At 47.7% G+C, this 20629-nt stretch overlaps 1 protein-coding gene across 3 annotated transcripts in view; it reads left to right on the forward strand.

Annotated features, from left to right (window-relative positions):
• Positions 1–20039, forward strand: part of LOC125939999 (uncharacterized) — a 58005-nt gene extending 37966 nt beyond the window's left edge. For 2 of the 3 annotated variants that reach the window (XM_049655646.1, XM_049655647.1), the window contains one exon: positions 17536–20039. In XM_049655646.1, the coding sequence (XP_049511603.1) occupies positions 17559–19853 (2295 nt within the window). In that variant the 5' untranslated portion in view covers positions 17536–17558 and the 3' untranslated portion in view covers positions 19854–20039. Of the gene's footprint in view, positions 1–7492; positions 7620–17535 lie in introns of those variants that run through there. The other variant, XM_049655648.1, reaches the window with a different exon arrangement.
• Positions 20040–20629: the final 590 nt, after the last annotated feature.

A 20629-nucleotide genomic window follows, 5' to 3' on the forward strand; every position in this document is an offset into this window, starting at 1 on the left:
TAACAATTATTTCACGGGCACTCTTTAACAATTGACAAGTGGTACTTCGTACAATGCACTATCCGCAGCGGTCCCGGCTAAAGCTGGGGGTGGGTATCGCCCCCATGACAACCCCTCCCTCCCCCTTCGGACCGCCGCTAGCGCTCGCCTTGCTTTAACAGAACCCCCCCCTCTCCTTACACGCGGAACAGAAAGTTTCACGAGGTGGGCTCCAAAAGAGCGACATGAATGAAAGGGAAAGCTTGAATGTTAAAGCAAGGCGAGCGCTAGCGGCGGTCCGAAGGGGGAGGGAGGGGTTGTCATGGGGGCGCTACCCTCCCCCAGCACGGAACATTGCGGCCTGTACCTCATTCCGGATCGTGAGGGGGGACCTCCACACACAGATAAAGATGGGACGAGCACGTGCATAGAACTTGGGGGCATCGTTGCTCTGAGCCACCAGGCCTTTGTGTCGTCGAATAGCTTCTCGTTTCTGATATTTGACCGCGAATGGCCGACCACGCTGCGCGGAAGAATAGCATTCCGAGAATACTGCGACTTGCTTGTCTAGGAAACGCATAATAAGCACCCCCCCCCCCCCTTCCTTCTTTTTATTTATCTTGTGCCTGACTTTATTATGTTAATAAACTTGAGAAGAGCTTGCTCTTAGGCTAGTTTGTACACGCTGTTAGGAATGAAAACAAGGCAATAAACGGGACAAGAAAGACCTACAGCTACGCTGATTTGCGCACGGCAAAATATATAAAGGATTGGGGTGCTGGGCCAGGGAAGCTAAGAAGCGGCCACAACACACAGGTCGGAGGGCAGTTGGACGAATGGCCTCGAAGTCCACGCAGAAACAGAAATATAAGAATGCTAGGGGCCGCCGCGCCGTTCAACAATCCGGTGAATGTTCAGAGTGCGACAATGACTAAAGAAAAAGAATTTTAAGACGGGGAGTGGGGTGATGGATTCGACGAGGGGGGAGGGGAGTCGCGCATAAAAGGCGTCCGCCGCGAAATCAGCGGATTATGGACATAGAGTGAGCGTCTCGTCACTGCCCGATCGCTCAACACCAGATGGCCGTGGCCAGTCGCATAGCTGAGGCTCACCTACCCCGTAGTAACGTGCTGCTTGCTGCGGAGTGCCCGTCCTAACTAACTGTCTCGGCAATTTTCAGAATAGATGGGTGTCAGGAGACACGACACTTCCGAATCTCTTGGAGCTACTGGCCCTTATTTTACTGCGAACTACGGACAACGTAATATTCACAAAGGCTTCTAAACAGGAAGCAGCCATGTTTGACTTATCCGCGAGTGTGATAAAATAACAATATGCGTCGCGTAATGACTGCAATACAATGGTCGCGAGTTACTTCCAAACATCTCTTCAAACAAGTCAGACGGAGGTCACCGAAAGTGAGTGAAACTGACATCATATGATGCTGTCGAAGTTCTAGCGCGAAGCTTCGTTCCTCTATTTTTAAATCTAGAATAATATAGCATGCCCACAACGCTGAAAGCGCGATTGAGTGATATGCGACTTGCAAAATAGTACCCTTCCTCGTCCGTACGTAGCCGTACCACTCACTAGAATATTTGGGCTGCAACCGTCAAGTCTGGCCTGCAAACAACAAGACACACACATAGTGCGCTGTCTTGTTTTTGTTTGGCCCCGTTGTTAGGGCTGTTCGTTTTTAAAAGCCATGTACCAGCTAGGTCATCGACATACGTTATATAAATGCATCAATTCGTAGACGAAGTGTTAGATTTTGTTATGATCAAATTTAAACATAGCATAATGATGACATAGCATATATATATATATATATAGAGAGAGAGAGAGAGAGAGAGAGAGAGGTATAGGAGGGGGAGGAGTGGTAGTTTCCAGCGCCAACTACCCCCCCAATAAATTTCTGGCTACGCCACTGCATTCGACAGCTTCTCTTCTACCACTCCCAAACCTCTCTTCTCTGCTAAGATTCCTCGACAGTAAGGGCCAATCAATAACGACAGTATATTCCTTCTCGGTGGGCAGGTGTGGGGGAACAATCACAATATTGAATTTTCAGAGTAATACTCTTCAAGCCTTTCTGTCCGCCCTTCTTCCCTGAGGGGGGCCGAACTTCGAAATAGAAATGCAGCACATTGAGCGTTTTGGATTGAGGAAAACGCCTTGCATGTCATAGGGCCCCTCCCGAGGCCACATAGCGAATTACTGGAGATTGTTACGTGCCCTCCTGGGAGCGTTCTACAGCAAGTATTTTTTTTAATTGATTCGTTAATAGCCGAGATAGAAAAATTTCAGTGCTGGCGAGCCCACGATTTCAGGGTGGCAAGCGTCACCGCCAACAAGGACACTCTCTCCACTTGCCCCGTCTAGCTTCTGCAAGCGAAATTCCTTCCATGCGTTCTCCCATGCCATAGTCCCTTTATAGCTTTTCAAAAAGTATTGAGAGACTATGCCCATACCGAAGCTGGAGAATCGTGTGACGCATGTATCATGGGCGCTGCCTTCTCCGTTTTTTTTTTCTTTTCTTGTCTTGTTTTCTTTCTTCTTTTTTTTTTTTTTTTTTTTTTTACAGTGAAGTTGTTACGGGTTAGTTCCCCCAGGATCGTGTCCGCTTGTACAGAAAAAAAAAAAAAAAAAAACTATAGTCATCAGCATTTCAGCTCCATGTGCGTGGCGGTTTCCCGCCAGTTGTGCCTTAGCACAGGTGTCAAAACGGATGACTAAGATGAGTGATAGGTCGTGACATCACGTGCTTGTCAGATACGTCACGATTAACGATAATAAAATCTCGATATGTGGGTATGAGCCAAGGACAAGAAAAAAAAGAGATAAACAAAGAAAGAAGGAAGGAAGGACGGTAAGAAAGAAATCACGTGTGGCTCATACCCGCGTTGGATATGTGGGTATGAGCCGCCGAGAGCATGAGCGGGAGCTATCTCACAGGATCCTGACGCTGCCGTGCAGTGTGCCGCGGCTATGAATTTACGTTGTGGCTCGTACGCTGGTCTATGACAATGGGGCGGACTTGGCGCAGCAAACGCACTACTTGGCCATCGCGCCGGGCGAAAACAAGACGCCGGTGTCCTTGCTCTTTGACGAACATGCCGAAGACGCTCAATATAGTCAATAATGATAATATATAAATTCACTATAGCAGACCCACCACAGTAGTGGAAGGGCTCTGATTTTTTTTTTTTTCGCTCGCTTTTTTTTTTTTTTTTCCTGCGCGGCGCACTTCCGCTGACGGTCGCGCGCGCGAGCTGCTGCGTTTTTGTCTCGTTTCGTGCAGCACACGATTTTGTGCGCTGTGCCAACACCACCTAGATAGCACAAGGCCTACGCACTCCGTTCTACGACGTTATGCTTTCCATTGCCAAGGCTGGCGTGACGAAAGCGGTGACGTCAAAATCACCGTTGCTTACACGGGAGCATCCCCATTAGATTCTATGGCAGTCGGGCCAGGTAGGATGACGTGATAGATCGGAGTGCGTAGGCCTTGAGGTGGTGACGAGAACACCTGACTGGCCGTATAAGTCAGTGCTACACGAACACTGAGGCAGACGCAAGCGCATCACGAGCACAATCGCGCGCTGGAACACGGTAGAAAATTACACAGTTTCGCTCTCAGCGCGAGCGACCGCGCGACGTTCAGTAAGTAAAACAGAAAACACGCAGACATTCGGTTTGTGCGTTTTATTATTTCTGTAAACTTTAATTCGTCGACCGAAGCGACCGAATACACAAATAACAGAGGTTGCCTTGAATAATTCTCGAAGTGCCACGCGTCAGTATGAGCGACGTCACAGCATATACACGTACGGAGGCGCACTTGCTGATATACGTCATAATCCCCTCCCCCCCCCCCCCCCCCCCTTGGTGCGCGGCGCCCGCGAAGAGAAGGGCAAACGGCATGTAGTTTGAAGTTTCAGCTAATTCCGCGGCGCATAGCGATATACTTCCTAGCCAGGCGCGTAGCCAAGGGGGGGGGGGGGGGGGGGGGGGGGCTTCAGCCCCCCTCCCCCCCCCTGAAATTTTTTCGTGCTGTCGTGTACCGTCGACCAAAATAACCACCGGCGCCGGGAATCATTGTGCATTTTGTCTACAATGTCTTTTTGACGCTCGAAAAGACATTTCGGCGAGCAAATTGCGAACTCGGGCTGGATTTCGTGGCAACGCCCATGCACCTGGAGTCGCATAAACGTAAGGAGCCCCAGCCGAGCACAAAGTTTCAAGGGCTTTTCGATAGTGAGCGGGCGCGTCGCGGCATCTTGCATCGGCCCCGGAATCTACGGAGCGCATGGATTTCAATTCCGAAACTTGATGGGTATGAAGTTCTCATAAACTTTTGACGCGAAAGGTGCACTGACACTTCCAAAGGCGTGGTTCTGATTTTTAATTCTGGAACTTTGTGGGTATGAACTTCTTATGAACTTGGGCCAACATGCGCGCACTCGAACGCGCATATCCAAGCCGTTCCAGAAATGGAAGCACGCACTCGCAATCTTCCACACACACGAAAATATTAAATATCACCGTGACTGTCAGCTGCCAGCTGGCATCTGATAACTTTCTCCAAACATTTTCAGGAAGCGCGCCCAATGTGATCGATCAGCTGGACCAGGGCAGGCAAATTAAAATAAGAGAAAACAGAAGAAAGTTCATGGCCTATTAAATTTGAGACAGTTCTTTTTTGCGGGTGACAAGGTCTGGCTCTCCGTGGCGATAGGGACACTGGTCCTATGGATTTAAGCAAAGCCCCCGCTGAAAATACTGGTATTTCCAGAGCGCTTCTTCGCATGGGGGCGAGCTGATTGTGGAGATTTAAACCAGATGTACAAAACCAAATTATAAGAATTTGTGGTGAAATTATCAAAGAAAGCCTAGATGCAAAAGTGAACACTGCAGGCTGCTTCTCCGTACTTGCTGACGAAACGACGGATATTGCTGGATTCGAACAGCTTACTGTTTGTGCAAGGTACCTAAACAAAGACGTCAACGATATCGAATGAAGAAAGGAAGGAAGGAAAGAAAGAAAATAAGAGGTGAAAGGCAGAGAGGTTAACCAGGTTAAGTGTCCGGTTGGCTACTCTGCACAGGGGGATGGGGTAAGGGCAGAAAAAATTAGAAAACAAGAGAACATTAAAAAGAAAAAGAAACGTATCAGTCAGCACATTCTATAGTTTTTCACTAAGTCCTGCTTATCTTAAAAAGCGTACGAGCGCTTTTAAAGCAGTTCGTTCTGACGTCGACTGGGACCAGGGACCCAGAATTCTGGCTTCCGTAAGGGGACGGCTCTCTATCTTGTCGAGCGTGGTGCTGAGGAAACGATATCTGAAGCAATGTATGAGGAACGCATGGTTATGCTGGCGCTTCTATACGCCCACAGAGACGTCGCCATCAACGTGTCCGAAGTTACTGAACGCTTCGCTAAACTTCCCCGCCGAGTGAAGTTTATCGTTTAGATAGCCAAGCAGCAAAAATCAATGCATGTAAAATATCTGTTCCTTCACGTTCCTATATAATCTCATAATTATGAAAATGTATGACTGTTCATTAGCTTTTAAAACCACAGAAATTTTCACCATTTATTGTAACAACATGGTTATCAAAATTATCATGCGAATACAAAAATTACGGGGACATCAATTTGACCGACCTTGCTCATTGAAAGCCCGGCACACGCGGCGTTTCCCAAAAACGCACTCGGATGTTGGGTAAATCAACTTGCAGCATCATCTGTGGCTTTCGTTTGTCCTTTTCTTTCCTTTTTAGCTACATGCCTTTACTTCTTTTTTGAAACGAAGCAATACCCTTCTTTAATTTTGGGTGCAGAATAATCGTTGCCGCTGTGCAGGCAGTTAAAATACGCATTTTCGTATTGATTTCTGAATTCCTTTTCTATTATTCTAGCTACATGGTGCTGCCGCGACCGCAGCATGGCCCAAATGCATATCACGAATTCTGTTATCATAGTTTTGTTCCTGCCTGGATCGTCTGTCTTTGTACTCGTATGCATGAAGTTTACTATCTGTGACTGCGCAACATGTTTATTTGTCTTGCTTGACGCAACATATAAAGTGACGTTTCCTTAGATACGTAGATTTATTGCAGATTTATTCGTATATTTAAATATCTTGTTGCGAGGTTTTGTGTATACAAGCAGCGAACTTGGTTTCCAGCGACACGTTCTTGCTCTTTATCTTCGCATTTGTATATTCCATTCTATCTTTGCATTTCTAATGTATATTTTGCAGAACTCCTGCTTTTTATATGTACTCACTCTTGCGACTATAATTTCGGTGCAATTACAGTATATGACCGGTAACATCTGCTCCTGCGCAATCCATTGCAACGAAGGACAGCGTCATTGAGGTTTTTCCCTGGCCCTTGCATATGTACAAAAATGTAAACAAGGTTGTTGAATAACAAAGGTTCATCAAAATATTTGTGCTCAACTTGTTCATTTTATGGCCTTTACGTTTGTCATATCAGCTGCATGTACTCCTTTGCTCGTTTGGAACTGATAGAGTTCTAAAGTTCGCGTGGTATTTTGTTTACTTATTAAATAGAAAAAACAAAACGCGGAAGCATTGATATCAGTTATTTCTGCCGACAATTTTTGGGACATACGAACGTATTCTTGTATGAAAAAATACATATTGTACTTGTCTTCACAGTGTGTAGCGTTCAATAATTCGTTGCAGGATCTAATATACAATGGCATTGGCAATGGCAATGTAGTTATTATTCATGTATTTGATGCCTCGACAACTTCTATACGGAGGAGGCCGCGCTGCAACTTGAGCCCCCCCCCCCCCCCCCCCCGAACAAAATTTCTGGCTACGCCACTGTTCCTAGCAGACACAATCGTGAGCGTGCATTCTATGCACTGCGCTTGCCAGTTCAAAATGGCCAGATCTGGTGAGGGGCCTTTTAAGATATTGTTGTGAATGGTCATTTGTGCCGCGGAGATCACCACATTTGTCAAGCTACTTTTAGCCAGTACTTGTGAGCTCCCCCTTGGTTTTATTTTCTCTTGGTTTTATACGACTGTGACTAAACCAAATCGGTCCCCTCGTTACCCCCTTCTCGTTCACTCCCTACAGAAAAGCGCTCGCCCAAACCGGACGCCCCGCGTTTTCACCCTGTCAGTTCAAAATAATAATCGTGTTTCTGCATACCGATAAGTCGCCTCGGAAAGCTTGGCATTTCGGAGAAGACGCCATGACTTTGTCAGGTCGTTTTTTTTTCTTTCCTTTCCCCTTTCATTATTATCTGCACACCAACTCACTGACACTCGAGCTGCTCAAGCGGTGCCTCTTTCAGCCGAATCTGCATGGAGAAGCCACGGCGCATATCGGTCTAAGAATCCGGAAACAAGCATATCTGCGCGACACGCCCCCTCCACGCCCCCAGTGAGCTTTCCTCCTCGCCATGATTCACATGGTGTCGTTGAGTCGTCTTGTTTCCACCCGTTGTCCAGTACTCGCTCAGAACTCTCCGCGCTGACAGCCAGTGACACCGGCCTTATCCGTCGGCGTCGCAGTGTCCGACGGGATACCGATGTAGAAGTGGCACCGCAGACGCACATCGTCGAAGCTCATCCACGGTCCACCTCTACTGTCACGGTAAGCGAGTGTTTCTTTCCTTTCGGTATACGTTTCCCTGTAGTCGCTGAACGAGTCAATTCTCAGGTTTAGTGAGGTGTGGTTGACAGTTGAACGACTCTGTATACTGTCTCATACTGGTGAGCGTTGAGTCACCGTCATACCAGAGTCCTTCTATATTTAAGGTATTAGTATTAAAGGATTCCGGTCATACTTAGCCCTAACGCACCTTAACGCATTGTCGGCTTCTCCTGCGGACGTTGCTGGTTATTTCTGATTGGTATGCCTCGAGCTGCTCCTTGAAGCGCGTGTTTGTTAAATTTTAAGCTGCTACAGTCTTGAAGTCCGACGACGGTTGTCGTGCGCAAAAGACACGGAAAGCCAAGATGAGCGGCTCGTTTGTGTCTTTCTGGCCTTTCGTTTTCCTTCGCGCTGAAGCACGTTGTATCGGTGTAAAATAATATGTAGCCAGGACAATGTAAAAAGATAGTGCGGAACGCACTGTCTACCAAACTTTCCGGCAAATGGTGGAGGTGCGGGAATAAGAGAGAATCGTTGCGGCCACTAAACCTAAAATATGTTTGTGTCCACTAAGCATAATTTATATTGCGAAAAAGGCTTTGTTACTTTTTCTTTGCTGCTCGAAGCAACAGCCTATGCACCTTCACACGACCGAGGGTTCACTGACGGCCATACAACTTTTGGGGGGTGGATGATTCATTGACCTTTTAGAAGGCATGGGGGTCGACCACCCGTTTCACTTGGCGCTATTTTGCTTGCGGCTTCGCGCGTGCAATTTTACGATATTCCGAGCTGTTTCGGAACTTTCTTGCGAGGTCGATCAGTGCGGCATGAAGAAAAAACCACCAGCAATGCTCGCTTGTCAAACACGTGACGTTGGCTTGTCCGCTTACTCTCCTCGTTTATTCAGTGTAATCATTCCAAGCGCGATAATGTGTTATCCTAACAGCTTCTAACTTATTTTACTTTCTATTAACAAAAGTACAGTTAATAATTTTACGCCAACAATATCTGAGTGTTAGGCGCTCGCAAATCTCATGTGCAATGACAATGCGAAGGTATACGTGCACCCATTGTAAGACGCCGATGTCCGAGACAGCTCTAATAAAGACTCCGCGCTTGAGAACTTAAGGCATGAGTCATTTAATGACATCTTTTTGTATGTGGGGGGGATGATTCACTGTTGCGGTGTGACTGCGCGAAGCGAAGCGGATTCTCCCTGGCCGATTAGCGCTCTTCTTTCGCCCGTATCTTGAGTAGTGATTTATCGCGAGGTGATAGAAGCAGTTGGCTATGCTTGCAGCTCGAGCTCAGCAAGTGATTTGTTCCGCTCGGAACTTGCGGAAAAGGAGAAGGAGAGAGAAAGGGCAGGGAGTTAAACCAGAAGCGCGTGTGTGAAAGGTGGGGGGGGGGGGGGGGGGGGGGTCTTTTTTTTTGGGTGTTGGCGTGAGTGCGTGTATGTGATCGTATTTGCTCGTGCTCCTAAGTTGTTTGCATAAGAATGGATAGTTGGGCGCGAATGGATAGCGCTCGTCCTGTCTTCTTCCGCCTCCGTCCGTGTCTTCTTCGCGCTTATATCAATAATATCCTAAGTTGTTATCAAGAAAAAAGAAGAAAAAAAAAAGAAGACAGACGCGCATTCAGTCGCTACCCTAGCAGAGTAAAGGGGGTTAAAGGGACCCTGAAACACATTTTTATCGAAGTCGCGAAATGCAACGTCTGCAATTCGGGAAGCAGACAACTTGTTTCAGTCGAATGTTGAGTGTGCACAGCTAATCGAAATTAGGGAGACCCGACGGCTACGTCACTGATAAGCAGTGTGGCTAAATTTAAATTCTAGGCGGGCAGTCGAGTGTTAGCAGATGATAGTCAACTTCTTCTGGAAGTACGTAGTTCCTATTGAAATTCGATTTTTCGCGGGTATTTGGCTTACTTCAGCCTGTTTATTAAATCGTCAATAAATAGACACAATAATAGTCCGAAGGAAGAAGCGCACTGATCCAAACACCCTTCCTCATTCATGCCAGCTATCAGCCAATAGCAACCGTCTGTGGGAATCTTGCATGCGACGACAATGCAAGCAGTTGGCAGCTTCGAAACGGGTGAGGAAAAGGCCGCGTTTGGAAAGAAAGTGCTTGAGAGAAAGATGATTTTGCACTCCGCTTGTGAGCTCCAAGCGCCGCGTACGACGCAAAATTTGGCTTAGTTGCTCACAGCATCGTATGCTATCCGCGGACCGTTTTTTCTTTTTTTATCGAGACTACGGGGAGGTTCAGGACCCTTTTAAGGAACGAAAAGAAAGAAAGGAGAGGGAGGGAAGGATGCATTAGCAGTGCAAAAACATAAAAGAAAGGCGCCTGTCTGAATCGTGTTCCGTGCAGCAGCTGTGGCCCACGTGATCGCTTTCGCGCGGGCTCCGTGATAACGCCTGCGAACCGGGGCGCTATAGCCCAGCTAGGGGGACATCTTTGCTAAATATTGCACATTTGTAGGCCTTAATATTCCTGACGAGCACCAGTTTGAGTTTGATAAAATATACCCCCTATGGCATAGTGTGCTCTCAAACGCGACCGTTCCTGCTCGGATGGACAAACGTATGTACTGACGAGTGACTCATCTCTGAACAACGCGCGCAAGGCTAGATTTAGCTCCGATTACGTCATGCGTGGTCAGAATTACTACACAGTTTTCAACTACGCCTTTTCTCATCGCACGTGTACTTTGAGGTCGCTGTCGCGTGCAATTATTTTTCACAACCATAAGAATAAGAGTGCCCATGGAAAGAAAAAAAAACGCGTAAGGGTGTAAAATGTTTTCTAGTATTATATAGTTCGTCTACGCGGCTAGAGTGGTCAGGGCGTTCCTTGCATGTTTCCAAGCCCCTCCACTTGACGCTTCCTGTAGCGGTGTTACCTAACGTAACTGAGAAAGAAGGAAAGGCGGGGAGGTTAACCGGGACCAGTGCTTCCTCACCTGCTAGGACTGCGCGCGGCTGGCTACCCTGCAGTGGGGGAAGAAAAAAATTAACAGAAGACAAAGTTCATTGTTGATGCCACCGACGCAGCGGATGTTATCTGCTCTGTACCACAGACAGTCACTCAGTCCGGTAGCCTTCAGAAATCGCAGCAGCGACTTTGTGGCCTTCTGCAGCTCTCATATGCGAGGCCATGGTCTCAAGATCTTGTACAGCGAGAAAGGTCGTCCGTCTAGCTGGTTTAGAGTATTGCGAAGGTTTTTCAAAAATGGGCAGTACCTAACTGAGGTGTTGCATAACTCATCGAACACTTTGCCGTTGATGCAAAGAAAACATCCCGTTGTCCATATGAAAACGTCGCGAACTACGCAGGCCCCATGCAGGCCTTCCGCCTGGCGCATAGGCGTTACTGATCTAATGGAATTCGTAAAGTACGAGTTACACACAACCTACAGATATGATAGTGCCGGATTGTAATTTGAATATACGAGAAAATAATTTGGATATACGAGAAAACATAATTCTGTTACGCGGAAACTCAAACACAAACCCATTTTCCAGCTGCCGTTTGAGGTCAGTCTTAGTGTTTTTGGCGCGGCTGTGCACTACCTCCGGGATCGGCCCGATGCAAGAGGCCGCGTTTTTACTTATCAAAGAGCGGCGCGCCGCTCGGTTCCTTGTAACACCATTGTTAAAGTGCGTTCACCCAGGACCGTGGAGGTAGCGTGGGCCTGGCGGTCTGGAGCTCGACCAGCAAGGAGGGACCCCGGACGAGACGAAAGGCGATCCATGTAACGAGTAACAAAACGTTTAATACATCGTCACGGAACAGTCAGCTCTACAAGCCTGCTCTCGGAGAACGACACACAGTCAAGCTTTCTCAAAAGCTAAAGGCGGGGGCGGAAGTGGGACTGCTTCCGGGAACTTTGTCGCGGGACAAATCAATGCTAAGATATGACGCGATCCTGAAGTCGTTGCTGGTTGTGGGCCCACTGTGTCAACCACGAGCCGACGAAAGTGCTCCGTAATGATGGGTACGAGCTTCATTGGCACTCTCAATTTGTCCGCTGACACGCGTCGCATGTCCGCACCAATTGATCTACGTCTCGGCAACAACCCGGCCAATAGCACTCATGCAACGGGCGGTCTTTAGTCTTAAAACCTGAGTGCCCTGACCACGAGTTTCCACGTGACAAACGCAACAGATCCTGACGATATGCCCGAGGCACGATCAACTGATCATACTCGATTCCCCTACGATCAAGGTACTTTCGGTACATAACACCGTCTCTTTCAAAAACGTGGCATTTTTTCTTGCAATACCTTCGCTTGCAGTGCCTCGGATGTTTTTCAGGCTAGAATCCTCTCCATGCGCGGCTATCAGAGTGTTGCGGCAACAGCTTCTTTAGGTTTTCTGACGTGGGCGCAATAAACAACTTGCTCGACTTTTCCAATTTCTCGGTTTCTCCATCTCCGGCCTTTGCGCATCAAAGTCACTTGGCTCCTCGGTCCGCGTTCGTGTGGCTCCATCTCGCGGTGTGACATGGCAGCACGGTTGCAGTGACAAAGCAAGCACTTGCAATTATCGGCCTATTTCTTTAACATGTGCGCCCTATAAAACCCTTGAGCATATCATTTATACAAATTTAATAAACCACCTTCAGGCTAACAACTTTTTCTGTCCCACACAGCATGGTTTTAGAAAAGGATTTTCCTGGGACACGCAACTAATATAATTTACGCATGACATCGCCGCAACGTTAAATTCTGGTGGCCAAATGGATTGTATTTTTTCTCGATTTCAGCGAGGCTTTTGACACTGTAACACATTCGCTCCTTTTGCTAAAATTATCGTGCCTTAACATATCGGCTAACACACTTGCATGGCTACAAGCCTATCTTTCATGCCGAAAACAAGGCACCGTTCTTGATGGCGCGCAATCATCCCAGGCTCCGTTCTGGAGCCGCTTCTTCTTCTTTTTTTTTTATTTACGTCAGTGATCTTGCTGAAGGTGTGACCAGTCATGTCAGGTTGTATGCAGATGACTGCTGCATATATCGCGATATTAAATGCACAGAGGATTCGGAACAATTGCAAAAAGACATCGACTCAGTATTAGCGTGGTGTAGCAATAGAAAATGAAGCGTAACGTGTCAAAGTGCAGTGTCGTTAGGGTTACAAAAAAAAAAAAAAAAAAGCAGCCTCTGCTTACGGATTACTGCATGGAACAGACACCGCTACGTGTTGTTACGGAATATACGTACCTAGGGGTCGTCATTAACAGCACACTGTCCTGGAATGACCATGTTCATAAGGTATCAGCAACAGCCAGTCGCGTTTTAAACTTTCTACGACGTAATTTCAGGAAAGAACCTTCTGTTCTTAAGGAAACTCTCTACGTATCATATGTACGCCCAATATTGGACTACGCCTGCACCGCCTGGAGCCCAGCAACTAAATTAAATATCGATGAACTGGAGCGTGTCCGGAAACGTGCCGCCCGGTTTGTGACGGGCAATTACAACTTCACGAGAAGCTCAAGCGAAATTGTCAACGCATTAGGATGGTTGTTACTTTCATCAAGGCGTAAATATGTCACATTATGGTTCTTCTATAACATATTACAGGACAAAACTGGGATCAATAAACATAACTACATAAAGTCACCTAGCTACATTTCATCCTTTGAAAGTACGCGAATATATGGGCCGAACAAACGCGTTTGGAAATGCACTTTTTTTTTTTTTTTTTGCTCGAACAATACATGAGTGGAATAGCCTCCCGGGGCGGATTGTTAGCTCCCCACTCATAGTCTTTCCCGAACATTTAAAAGAGCATGTGTTGACATAGTGTGTTTTTTTAGACCGCTGTTCTTGATGTCAAGGGCAATTTGTCCTGCCTATGTATTCGTACCATATATCGGATGCTGTTGAACTGTTTCATCTGTATTACATGCTGTCATTTATGTATTTTTTGTAGTAAACCCCCTACAACAATGCCCCTAGAGGGCGCTGTAGGTACATGTATAAATAAATTAATAAATAAATAAATAAATAAATAAATAAATAAATAAATAAATAAATAAATAAATAAATGGACCTCATCTACAAAGGAAAAGGTGATAAGAGTAAGACGAGCTCGTTTAGATCAGTTACGTAACTTAGGTGATATATAGAATAGCAATGCAAGTCATGGAAAAAGACGTGGGAATACTTTCTGTTCAAATCAACGGGAATTAGACAGCAGTTGCGTCACCACATGACATTGTGGCCAAGGAGGCGGGACGTATCGTGGCGGCACGGTGTAAATGTTGAGGGTTAATTAACGCCGTGGATTGGTATGAGGGTAACGTTTAACCACTCGTACCAGTTTTATTATAGCTCGCTGACACAAAATTCTTGTGATAACACATATCCTGAGAGATAACCTCTATGTCTAGGCGTACGACGAACACCGCTTCAAGTACCCTTTAATGACATTGAAGTTACATCTAGAGAGGTTTATACGCGTTATACGCGTGCCACACAGGCCCCTTGCTAGTGTATTAAGTTCCCTAATGATATTTGTTTCGGAGAAACTGTCAAATTTCCAAATTTAGTAATATTTGACACGATGGTGTTGAGGGAAGTACCTACAACACGTGACGCAATACCAAGACATAGTATTCCGGCCAGGAAGAACGCTCGTAGCGACAGCTTGTGGAAATTTCTCCAACCACCACGCGTTTGAAGCGTTTTATGTCACATTTATGTTCTTATATTGCAGGAATATAAGAAAGACATTCGTAGCCCTTCCCCTGTCGGGGAAATGGGGGTAAGCGAAGCTTGTCGTGTGTTTCTTCGGCGTTCCTCCGAACGAATTGCACTGACGAGTACCACGTTGTGCTCGAACCACAACCGGTCACGCGCACTGCAGCTGGCCCCGAAGTTCCGTTTGAGAAACTCGCGTTGAAACCTGGCCATCGCGCCGGGGAAGTTGGTTCTAGCGTTGCCGCGGCGTGCACCAATGTTGTCGGGTTTCTAGAGGGTTAGACGACGCTGACGTTTGGCCTCAACATCGCGCTCCCTCAACTCAGTGTCCGCGGCTCTTCGCTGACGTTTCGCCTGGGCTTCGGAAGCCCTCGGGCTAGAATCGGCGCGTCAGCGACGAGCCCTTTCCCGAGCGCATTCATTCTGAATAGATTTCCATGAAATTTCTTCAATATTAAATCTGTCCGTTACCTAAGACAATGAATGGCTCATACCCCCTTAAGCAATGGCTCATGCCCCCGTAAACGCGGCCTCCCCATTACGACGATTGAAGAGAAGTGAAATTCTACGCTGGAATGATTAGCGGCAACGCAGCCAGCTGTGAAAGCAGACGACGACGACGAAGGCGGGAGCAGTGGCACGAGCGCGTGCCGACCACTTGTGCAGCTCCGAGAGCAGCTGGTTTTTTAGCGTTACATCGACGGCGCAGGCTAGCGTTTACAAGCTTCGCTTGAAAAGGACTGCATATTAACGGTTACGTCGTTACCGGCGCTTTACACCAGCAGATGGGAAGAGTATGATAGGTGACTGCAGTTGTAGCTGTGACGCTGTTTCCTCGCTGTGTAAACTGCGCCACAAGATGCCGTTGTATTGATGGCGCCACTTTGGGTAGCGTGAAAGCAGTATGAACCTTATCTACAAGGGCAAATGTGATAAGGATAAAACGAGCTCGTACAGGCCAGTTACAGTAACGTCTGTGAGAATGGCAATGCAAGCCATAACATTAGAGCCATAGAAGTGGGCGGGCAAAAAAAAAACTATGTCTTGCGGGAGCCACAATATGGATTCAGATCAGGCAGACGTTTAGAGGATAATGTTTTTGTTCTAATGTCTATATGCACTGAGTTAACTTAGTGCAATGATATTTCAATACCTCAGAAAATATCTTCATGGATAGCATTTCTAGATGTTAGGTGATCTTACGGCAGTGTAGAAAAGGAATTGCTGTGGGATATTCTCAAGCGAGAGGGCATCGGTGACGATTTCGTGGAGCTGCTGAAAGAATTATATAGGGACAACCGAGTACAAATTGTATGGGAAGGCCGGAAATGCAACGAAGTGGCGGAAATTGACCGATGACTGAAACAAGGATTCTCCCTGTTTCCATTGTTGTTCACGCTTTATGTCAAGAGCATAGAAAGATGATTGGAAAACAGTGAATTAGGTTTTGATGTAACTTACACCCGTAACGGACAAAGGGTGCAACAGATGGTCCCCAGACTGATGTATGTGGACGACACAGTGCTACTGACGACGGACAGTGCAAGAGATTTACAGAGACTTGCAAATATGTGTGACAATACAGCGATAAATCTAGGCCTTCAGTTTAGCATAGAGTAATCTGGAATTATGATCTCTAATGAAGAGGCAAGCAATGACGTGACGTCAATTCAAGAACGAGAAAAGAGGTAGTTTAATGATTGGAAAATGTAGAGAGGTCGGTCGGAAAATGGAGCATCTGGCCTGCTCATCTACGTAAGGGAAAATTCAGATACAATTCAAGAACAAGTTGTATCCAATGTCAGTCAAGATAAATGCCGGGGTGCATACATAAACAAAAGAAATTTAAATTATGGGCAGACAATCGGGAGTCATGAAAACGAATTGAGAGAAACAGAACAGTAATTTGAATGCAAAGGTTGGGAACAAAAAAAATACCATGGAGATTTACAAGAATGCCAAAAAAAGAAATTAGAAAGCAAAATGTGTATGATAACACAGAAGGCAGTGCCTTGCTATTTGAGGTTCGAGTTGGTTGTCTGAAGACAAAAATATACCGAATAAAATATTCACAACTGGATGAGGCAGGTGTCGGCTGCAGCGAAGATCTTGAGATAACTCAGCATATCCTAATGCGAATGTGTATTCACCGAGCGAGACGCCTAGGTGACGTCCACTTTCCAAAAGCGCTGGGATTTAAAGCGGATGGAAGCATTAACCGAACAACAGTCGAGATAAGCGAAACAGGTTTATAGTATAGGTGCTCGTTGTCTTTAAAAATTGCGAATGTGTATGTTTATAAATTTTAGGGTATTTAGTTTTAGTTCTGATTATGAGGCATGCTGCAGTGGAAGGCTCCGGATTAATTCTGACCACCCGCGGTTCTTTAACGTATACCACAACGCAAGCGCACGGGCGTTTTAGATGCGAAGCAGCTTATGGCGGGGGCTTTGTCCGTTCCTCCCGCGGCGTCCCGCACCCCCACAGCGCATGCGCGTCCCCTCCCCCCCTCTCCTCTCCTACGCTCCCCCCTTTTCTCTCTAGGAGTCCTCTACTGTACGGAGCGGAGCCCGCGTGCCACACCCCCACAGCGCATGCGCGTCCCCTCTCCTCTCCTACGCCCCCCCCCCCATTTCTCTCCTCTAGGAATCCGGAGCGGCGCGCACAACAGGTGGTGCGACAGCTGCATACTCCGCTGGGGGCACCACGGTAGTTCCGCGGTATGAAAATGACGGAGCGCGCGCGCCTCATTCTCTCTCCTGTGCAGCGCCGCGATGAGCGCTCGGGCCGCTGCCGCGAAGCCATCTCCCGCTCATGCTAACCATCTCCCTCTGCTTCGCATCCACACATGGTTCCCTTTAGCGGGAGATGGAGTAATTTTTTGTATTTCGCCTCCATCGAAATGCGGACGCCGCGGCCGGGATTCGATCCCGCGACCTCGTGCTCAGCAGCGCAACGCCTTAGCTAACTGAGCCACCGCGTTTGAGGCGTTGAATAACTGTTGTGGTGATGTTTTTCAAGTATGAATATTAATTGAGCACTGTTTTTGTTGTTTTATTTTTTTCTTGCCTCATTTTGTTTGTGTTTGATTTCGTTGTCTCGTTTTTTGACGAGAATCGTGCTTTACGACGTGCTATTTCATGTATATGTTATGACAGCAGCCTTTCCCTTCTTCAATGCGCATATTCGCAGGCTCATCCTCTACATCCAGAGATATGTCGAAGAGGGAACGGGAAGAAGATGCATCTGTCACGGTTAAAAGAGCGACATGCAAGCACTATAAAAAAGAGCATATGATGGCCCTACCCCTAGTCGACATGAAAGGCGTCCGCAGCCGCCACACGGGCCTGAGCGTGAACTACGCACTACCGTGTACGGCTCGTCCAAACCGGCTGTGTCATGTCTGCAAGGATACTGCCGCCTGGAACGGCTTCTTCATAAACGTCGGTCTTGAGCTCCGAGAGGGGACTTGCGCAGCACTGTCGCTCCTCAGAGCACGTGAAGGCATGACCACAGCTAACATGGCCACGGATGAAGAGAAGGCGCAGGCGGCCACGTTGTTCTATTGGCTGCTGACTCAACACAGGTGCGTCGTGAGGGTGACCATCACCGATGACGTCTTCGGAGGCCACGAGCAGGTCGTGTGCCGCGCTCTCAGCGGCAGTGTGGGCAAGATCTCGGCGCTGACGCTGCTGCAATCCTCGGAAAGGGCAGTGGTGAACAACGCTCTCGTCACGGCTGTCCGTTCCATGAAGCACCTGGCGGAACTGAACCTAATGATCGACTCGCCGGAGCACTTCGCCAAACTTGGGCCTCTGCTTGGAACTGGCTCTTCCCTGAAGGTGCTTCGCGCGCTCCAAGTCAAGACAGGGCTGGGTGGAGCCAAGGACTTTCTCGAAAGACTCTATCGAAACGAAAGTATTTCCTTACTCGCGATCACGACAGCGATTCTTCAAGCTTCATGTGACAGCCCACCGCCAGATATCGGACCTGCCGCATTTGCTTGGTATGTAGCGAAGAATCGCTCACTCAGGGCTCTTCTAATGATTGCTCCAAAGAACGGGCCAGAGGTGGACGTCCGAGCCATCTGCCAGGCCGTGTCAATGAACCCGGTTCTGACTCATCTCGAGCTGGAGTTGTCCACACTGAAGGAAGAGTTCGCAACTCCGATTATGTACCTTGTAGGCTCTACCAGGACCCTAAAGCGTTTGAGCCTAACTTACGCTTTCGTCGATGAACGCTACCGTGAGGCTTTCATACAGGGTCCTGTGCACTGGTCGGTTCCATTGTTTTGCTGCTTAAGTTGTGGCACGATTCACGCGGAAGAAACCGATCGCGTCAAGCCTTGGATCCAGGCCCTGTTGCAGGAAAATGATTCCCTGAATGAGCTGCGATTCTCCATGTTCGGCTTCTGTACGTTGGAGTGCCGCGCTTTCCTAAAGTCTGTCGCCAAGAACACTACGCTGCGCAGAGTCACGATCCACCGCCTGGGCCAGAACGCTTCGGCGTTTTGCAAGTTCCTTACTGCGACGGGAGTTGTGGACAGAGTTAATGCAGACATTGTTTGCGACGTCGCATATCCAAGCACAATGGGATTGCCGGAATATGAAGTAGGCCAGCTTGCTAACGTGTCTTTCTGTGACCTTGAAAGCACACTCTCTCACGTGGCCGCGTGCCAACTCGTCACTCGCGTGCAGCTGAGAGTCTTCTCTTTCCTCTGCCTTACTGACATCATCGAGCCAGCTGCCTCGCCACTCATTAAACTAATCCGTAAAGCGCCCGCCTTGGCATCCCTGGTAATCCAGGTTGACCGCGGCTGTTGCAGCCGGTGCTGGAACGAGTGTGCTCCATCGTTCTGCGACGCTGTGCTGCATAACACGGCCATCAGAAGCCTTAACTTAAAGCTGCCGCAGAATCCCAGAATGGCCCTGCTTCCCTTGGCCGATCTGCTGCAACGTAGCCCTTGGCTGTGCCGATTCACGCTCGAGCCTCCCTCGCCCGAAGCCTTCGGCGAGTTTGTCCGCGAATTGTCAAAACCGAAGCTCGAAGACAACTACAACCTGGCATTGGTGCAGCTCACGCACAACGGACCACTTCTGGTCGAAGAGAAGCTTAGAATACAGAACGTCGTGCGCAGAAACGTCACCCTTGCGACTCGGGCCGCGTACTTCGTCGTTGGGTCTGCCGACTTCGGAAACAACGACGTCCGATATTGCAACAAGGACACCGCAGAAGCGCTGGAAAAAATGTCCGGTTGCCCAATCCTGGTAGAAGAACTTTGCGTCTTTCAAGGTATAAGCAAGAAGCAGGCGCTGGGCAAGATTGCTGCTAGCTTGACAAGCACGGCAGACCTGAACGAATTCATGCGACTCGCCGGCGTGGTTCGCGATGAGATCGTCTGCCTCGACTCTGTTGACGGCAGCAAGCAGTTGGACGATCTGAACGAATACTGCCTACGTCATATTCGGACGTACCTGAAGATGAGCGACATCATAGATTCACCTATGTAAGCTTTCACCGGTGAACTGAATGAACACTACCATAGAGACGCGTCCGCTAGTGGCGCACCAAATACACCGTTGTGTATCAGCCGCGTTATTTCAGTACGTTTAGCTGTACATGTCATCATTTTCATCACTGTGTATAATTTATATTGTGAAACACATGAATCAACCTCATCTGTATATTAAAGATAGTTTCACCCTTGTCCTTTATTACATTTTCTTTAAAACAGCAGTATAAGTGCTCTGATTTTGATACTTCACCGCTGCAATTATATTAATGCGGCAGCTTATTCTAGCTACGTCGGTCACTTTGTATAGTTGGATGATCTCGCACAGCAAACTGGGGCAGATACTCAGTTCCACGAGTTGTCTATACAAGCTTGGACTACCAGATATAAGCTGACTGCTGCTTGCCGTGCAGACAACATGGGCCACTGCGTGTGTATCCGAATAGGCAGCTTGCTATTGGCTGGCATAGTAGACATCTTGCGTCACGGGGTATGTGCCACTTGATTATAGTCAACTTTGGCACTGCGGCACTGCGCATGTGCATTGGTATGTGCCCATTATTGGTCAACCTTCCAGAGTCAATGTGTCAAGGGGACACAAGTGGTATCTTTAAATATACTAAAGCGATAGCGTCCCATCCGCAACAGAAACAGAGGAGCGTCGGCGCTTGATGGATAGTCATTGCAACGAAGCTGCAGCCAGAGTACTAAGGTTAGTGGGGATTGCTAAGAAGTTTCAGCTGGGGGTTTAGTGATTAAATGATAGGATGCATC

This window comes from Dermacentor silvarum, chromosome 9 (genome assembly GCF_013339745.2).
Source record: "Dermacentor silvarum isolate Dsil-2018 chromosome 9, BIME_Dsil_1.4, whole genome shotgun sequence".
Lineage (NCBI taxonomy): Eukaryota > Metazoa > Arthropoda > Arachnida > Ixodida > Ixodidae > Dermacentor > Dermacentor silvarum.